We start from the raw sequence: 7,021 nt of genomic DNA, 5'->3' as shown, positions 1-7,021 counted from the left end.
CTGTGTGGTTAATATTAAGCGAAACAGAACGAAAGGCCTGTTTCTTCCACCGTGAATTCCATCATCCTTTGTAAGTCAGCCTGTCAAACTAACAGAGATGTTTCAATGGGTTGCAAGCTGCTATGGCGAACATTATAGAAGCTTATCTACGACTAGGTGATGTATATCAAGTATTTAAGAGGGCTGCAGAAGGAACTACACTTGCCCTTTGACTGCAGTGAAATCCTAAACAGTTATAATTTTGCAGTAAGCAAGAAATAACAACTGTTCGTTTTAAACGGTTTCCTATATGCATTCTGCTAAGCCAAAAGAAACACATCTTGTGCACATGAATAGCAACGAGCAATGAGATTTTTTTAAGCTTAACTATCTGGAAGAATGTTGTAAAAGTGTTCTGTCTAGAAGCCTGTCTCACCAGTTGGCAGAAGATCGTTTACTGCTGAATGCCAGTTATTAATTTTAATCGTATATAAGCCGTTCATCCTGTATGATAGACAGGACTGAAACACAAAGTGGTCTCAAGGGAGCCGTTCTTTGAGGGCAACTCCAGTGCTTCCACAGAGCCCAGTTTTCTGAGCTCATCCATTAGCCTCAGCGCAGGAAGGAAAGGAATGTGCTTCCCTCCTAGAGAGCGGGTCCCTTGTATCGAAATGCACGAAGAAGCCCACTCATATAGAGAGTGCAGAGAACTTTGGATCATGGGCAGCAAAGGGATACGTCACACCAAGCTGCTATACAACTCAGCAAGAGTTTGAGGACAATTACATTTCACGACAATCACAAGGCTGCCACTGCAAGTGGCATCCCCCTACATGAGGAAAGAGGAATGAGAGAGAATAAAGCCAGCGTTGCGGTGGCAGATGCTGCTGAAGCAATGTTATTTTAAATCTGCGCCTCCAATCAGATCTCCAGTGGCCAATCAGCAGCTACGCTGGTCAAAAGCCCTATGTGGCCCCACCCACTTTCTGAATACACTTGGCCAGATAAGGCATCTGTGGGTGTCATAGTGCCCACGGGCACCACACTGGGGATCCCCGGTATAAGGCATTCTCGTGTTTGACATCATCATGTTGAACATGTCCTTGCCTCTGGCAGCAACAGCCAATGATGTGAAGAAAAAAGCAAAGAATCACATGATAAGACATCAGGACCGGGGATACATTTTAATACATGTTACAGGGTGGGAGGTGTAAGAACTTGACACAAAGCCACAGTTTTCAGGGGTAGCCCTGTGCTCGTTCTGAACTGCATGCCGATGATGCTCTGGCACTCTGCAAGTTATGACACCAGATTCGGTATCACTCCTGAAAACCATGTCAACAAGCACAGAAGGGCCGTCTGTCTTCAGCCTCTGCTGCAAGCAGGAAAAGGGACCTACAATGACACTCCCCGTTCCAGAGAAGTCTGTTCTGCTTACCTTGGTGTTTGCCATGTCTACGATGTATTGGTCTCCTTTTACGCACTCCATTACAGGGAAGCCATCCCGGTCAAGGACTTTTGCTTGAGAGTTGCCAGAGACAACAAGAATTACATCCCCTGTGCTGCTATATTGCAGGGACCTGATCTGGTGACTGGAAGAAAAAAAAAATAGGGAAATGACTTCTCCATAGGATCACCTTAAAGAGAACATTATTTTAACCTTAATTCTCAGAATTTTTAAAAAGTGGAGATACTTTTAGGAAACCACTTAGAAAGAAGAACCACCACCACCACCACCCTTCTTCCTGGAAAGAAATGCTTAATTAAAATAAAACCAGTTATCATACATTTATTTATTTATTTGATTTGTACACGGCTCAGGGCGGTTCACAACAATCTCAGTACAATACCATTAAAACAACAATTAACAACAATTAAAACAACAAAACCATAAAATACTGTGCAAAACAAGCTAGTTCTGACATCAATTCAGCAATACTGATGTTAAAAGCCAGGCCACCGATGTCAATTCAGCAGTACCGATGTTAAAATCCAGGCCACTAAAGGGGAGATAGCCAGGAAATAAGGGGGATGCCATTGTGAGATTATGAGACACGCCCAGTTAAACACAGACACACTGGGTTTGATCCCATTCTGCTCTCCCATCGTGGTTTCTGCTTATGTAAGCCCCATAAACTAATTGGCTTTAGCCCATTAGGGGTAGAGTCTGTGAAGGGAGGCTAGCAGCAGAGGGTGAGTCTGTTTGCTGGGAAGTTGTATACAATTTAGGCTCTTAGGGTTGCCAACATCCAGGTGGGTTCTGGAGATCTCCCAGAATTACAGTCGATCTCCAGACTATGAAGATCAGTTCCCCTGGAGGAGTGTGAACTCTATGGCATTATAACCTGTGAGATCCTTCCTCTTCCCAAACTGCACCCCAAAATCTGCAGGAATTTCCAACCTCAGAGCTGGCAATCCAATTTATATTACCTTGTACAGGTAACTGAAATTTATATATGTGAAATGTTAATTGGAAAGTAGTGGTAAACTTAGTATGATTAGTATTATTACTGAAATTATATTATTACTGTAGGACTGCATTTTCTCAGCTGAAGTGTGAAGTCTGGTTCGTTCCTGGTAACAAGAGAACTGCAAAGTTGGACTTTGCTCACCGCAAGTGTCATATCAAGCAATAACCAGTTGCTTAACTGAATTCAAAGACATTATGCTGCAAGTTTTTGTTCTCTGTTACATTCAGGTGTTTAGTCATACAAATCTAGTTTGTGTTGGTATGTATATTGGAGGGTTTTGACTTAAATAAATTTATTAACTTGCCTTGCCTTGCAAGTTCTGTTCCTAATTTAGCACCACAGAACTCACACAGGCAGAGGTTACACTCACACAACGGTGGTGGTGGTGGTGGGATTTAGTCCTTAGCTGTGATCCCCTGCACCAGGTCACATGCTGTTCCCCAGAGTTACTCAACTTTGGGAGAGTTTTTTGGGGTGTCGGGGGGGGGGGAGAACATAAGAACATAAGAGACGCCAATGTTGGATCAGGCCAAAGGCCCATCCAGTCCAACACTCTGTGTCACACAGTGGCCAGAAATACCAGTGCCATCAGGAGGTCCAGCAGTGGGGCCAGGACATTAGAAGCCCTCCCACTGTTGACCCCCCCCAAGCACCAAGAAGACAGAGCATCACTTGCCCCAGAGCCCCTAGCTATACCTTGTGGCTAATAGCCACTGATGGACCTCTGCTCCATATGCTTATCTAATTCCCTTTTGAAGCCATCCATGCTTGTAGCACCCACCACTTCCTGTGGCAGTGAATTCCAAGTGTTAATCACTCTTTGGGTGAAGAAGTACTTCCTTTTATCCGTTCTAACCCGAACGCTCTGCAGTTTCATGGAGTGCCCACGAGTTCTTGTATTGTGAGAAAGGGAGAAAAGTACCTCTTTCTTTACCTGCTCTTTCCCATGCATAATCTTATAAACCTCGATCATGTCACCCCTCAGTCGTCTTTTCTCCAAGCTAAAGAGCCCTAAGCGCTTTAACCTTTCCTCATAGGGAAAGTGTTCCAACCCTTTTATCATTCGAGTTGCCCTTTTCTGCACTTTTTCCAAAGCTATAATATCCTTTTTAAGGTGTGGTGACCAGAACTGCACACAGTATTCCAAATGAGGTCTCACCATTGATTTATATAGGGGCATTATTATATTGGCTGATCTGTTTTCAATACCCTTCCTAATAATCCCCAGCATAGCATTGGCCTTCTTTATTGCAGTCACACACTGTCTCGACATTTTCAGTGAGTTATCCACTACAACTCCAAGATCTCTCTCTTGCTCAGTCTCTGCCAGTTCAGACCCCATCAATGTGTATTTATATTTAGGATTTTTGGCTCCAATGTGCATCACCTTGCACTTGGCCACATTGAACCCCATTTGCCATGTTGACGCCCACTCGCCCATCCTTGACAGATCCCCTTGGAGTGCCTCACAATCCTCACTGGTTTTCACCACCCTGAACAACTTTGTATCATCCGCAAATTTAGCCACTTCACTGCTTACTCCCATCTCCAAATCATTAATGAACAAGTTAAAAAGCAGTGGACCAAGTACTGATCCCTGCGGTACCCCACTGCTTACCACCCTCCACTGAGAAAATTGCCCACCTACACTCACTCTCTGTTTTCTATGAACTAGCCAGTTTTTGATCCATAAAAGGACTTGTCCTTCTATCCCATGATTTTTGAGCTTACTTAGGAGCCTTTGATGAGGAACTTTATCAAAAGCTTTCTGGAAGTCAAGGTAAATAATATCTATTGGATCCCCCTTGTCCACATGTTTGTTCACCCCCTCAAAGAACACTAACAGGTTAGTGAGACAAGATCTTCCCTTACAGAAACCGTGCTGAGTCTGCCTCAATAGGTTTTGTTCATCTATGTGCCTACTAATTCTTTCCTTAATAATGGTTTCCACCAATTTACCCGGTATCGACGTCAGACTGACTGGCCTGTAATTTCCCGGATCTCCTCTGGAACCCTTTTTAAAGATGGGAGTGACATTAGCTACCTTCCAATCCTCAGGAATGGAGGCAGATTTTAAGGAAAGATTACATATCTTTGTCAGGAGATCTACAAGTTCACATTTGAGTTCTTTCAGAACTCTCGGATGTATGCCATCTGGGCCTGGTGATTTTTCAGTTTTTAAGTTGTCTATCAGTTTTAGGACCTCCTCTCTCATCACCTCAATCTGACTCAGGTCTTCCAACACCCCTCCTGAAATCAGTGGTTCTGGAGTGGGCAAGCACTTCTCATCTTCCACAGTGAAGACGGAGGCAAAAAATGCATTTAGCTTCTCAGCCATTTCCCTATCATCCTTCAATACTCCTTTTACCCCTTGGTCGTCCAAGGGCCCCACTGCCTCCCTGGCTGGTTTCCTGTTTCTAATGTATTTGAAGAAAGTTTTATTGTTGGTTTTTACGTTTTTTGCTATATGCTCCTCATATTCCCTTTTTGCCTGCCTGACCTCAGACTTGCATTTTATTTGCCATAGCCTGTGTTCCGTTTTATCAGCCTCACTGTGACTAGCTTTCCACTGCTTAAAGGAATTCTTTTTACTTTTTACAGCCTCCATTACTCTGTTTGTTAACCATGCAGGCTTTTTCCTATACCTGTTTGTGCCTTTCCTAACCTGCGGAATATATATTTTTTGAGCTTCTAGGATCGTAGTTTTAAATAGATCCCAAGCTTCCCCAATTGTTTTGACCCTTTCTACTTTTCCTTTCAGTTTCCTCCCCACGTGTCCCCTCATATCAGAGAAATTACCCCTTTTAAAGTTAAAAATGGTTGTGTGAGTCTTTTTGGCCAATTCTCTATTTGTACAAATGATGAACTCAACAACATTATGATCACTGTTTCCAAGCGGTGCAATCACTTTTACATCTCTCACCAGGTCTTGAGTGTTACTTAGGACCAAATCAAGGATCGCCTCTCCCCTGGTAGGTTCCGTGACCATCTGCTCCATAGCACAGTCATTTAGAGTGTCTAGAAACTCAATCTCTTTTTCCCGACTAGAACACATATTGACCCAATCAATGTGTGGGTAGTTAAAATCACCTATTATTACACAGTGTTTTTGTCTAGTTGCTATCTTTAAGGCATTCATCATTTTATAATCCTCCTCTATCTTTTGATCTGGTGGGCGATAACAAACTCCCAGTGTTAAGTTTCCTTTTGGCCCCCCTATTTCAACCCATAGAACTTCCAGAAGCGAATCCAATTCACTTAGCCTCTCAATCTTTCTAGACTTTATACCCTCTCTGACATACAGAGCTACCCCACCTCCAACCCTTCCCCCCCTATCCTTCCGATATAATATATAACCGGGAATCACTGTGTCCCACTGATTTTCCTCATCCCACCAAGTTTCAGAAATACCCACAATGTCTATTTTTCCCTCCGACACCAAGCACTCCAACTCCCCGATTTTACCTCGGACACTTCTAGCATTTGTATAGAAACAGCTGTAATTTCCCTTACAAGTTAAGCCTGCATCCTTCCTCTTGCTATCTCGAGTCGTTGTCCGGCAGTCCATGTCACCAGCCATGGCCTCTGTGGACAATTTCAATCCACCTCCCTGTAGAAAAGCAACCGGTACCCCCTCACCTCTCTCAGATGAGCCAACCCGAACCAGAGACTTTTCATCTCCTGTCGGCTTTCCCCCAATATTCAGTTTAAAAGCTGCTCTGCCACCTTTTTGATTTTAAGTGCCAGCAGCCTGGTTCCTTCTCGGGACAAGTGGAGACCGTCTCGCCTGTACAGCTCCCTCTTGTTCCAAAAAGTATCCCAGTGCCTAACAAACCTGAACCCTTCCCCCCTACACCATCGTCTCATCCACGCATTGAGACTCCTGATCTCTGCCTGTCCAGGAATTCCGTAAGCCTTCTGCTTCCATGGAGATAGATCAAGTTGGGTAGCCGTGTTAGTCGGTCTATAGCGGTAGAAAAGAGCAAGCGTCCAGTAGCACCTTAAAAGACGAACAAAAATACCCTGCCACATATTTTGTTAGTCTTTAAGGTGCTTCTGAACTCTTGCTGTTTTCTATTTCTTCTTCCAGTTCTCTGGATTCTGTCCACTGCCTGCAATCCAATAACACTTTCTAAGAGCTTGCAGCTGAGGCTTCACTGCATCCACTACCGTCTATGTATTCCATTTGTATCTTGCCCATCCTACAAGGAGCTCAGGATGGCATGCGTAATTCTGCCTCTCTCTGTTTTATACCCACAGCCACACTGCAAGGTTCAGCTGAGAGATCAGGACCAGCCCAAAGTTTACTCAGGAAGATGTGGGCATGAGTGGAAATCTGAACTTGGGTCTCCCCAGTCCTAGTCTGAAAGCCTTATTGCCATACCACACTTGCTTTCCCAGCACCAAATTGCCCAGTACTACTCAGAAGAACTTTCATGGGTGAAACATGCGTTGAACTCTAGTGCACATGCAGCAGGAAGGGGGGGACGGGACATCAGTGAAAACTGGCTTCCTTCTGTCCAAAGAGATGTTCAACAGGGGAGGGGCCGTGGCTCAGTGGCAGAGCATCT

General features: G+C 44.2%; 1 protein-coding gene across 1 annotated transcript in view; it reads right to left on the bottom strand.

The window, feature by feature from the left end:
- WDR70 (WD repeat domain 70) overlaps positions 1-7,021 on the bottom strand; it is a 161,566-nt gene that overhangs the window by 111,625 nt on the left and 42,920 nt on the right. The window contains exon 8 of the mRNA XM_015420162.1: positions 1,418-1,571. Coding sequence (XP_015275648.1) covers positions 1,418-1,571 — 154 coding nt within the window. The remainder of the gene's footprint in view (positions 1-1,417; positions 1,572-7,021) is intronic.

The sequence above is a fragment of the Gekko japonicus genome, unplaced genomic scaffold (genome assembly GCF_001447785.1).
Source record: "Gekko japonicus isolate JY-2015 unplaced genomic scaffold, Gekko_japonicus_V1.1 scaffold86, whole genome shotgun sequence".
NCBI lineage: Eukaryota > Metazoa > Chordata > Lepidosauria > Squamata > Gekkonidae > Gekko > Gekko japonicus.
Note: the sequence above shows the minus strand (reverse complement) of the source record. Positions and strands in the feature narration are given on the sequence as shown.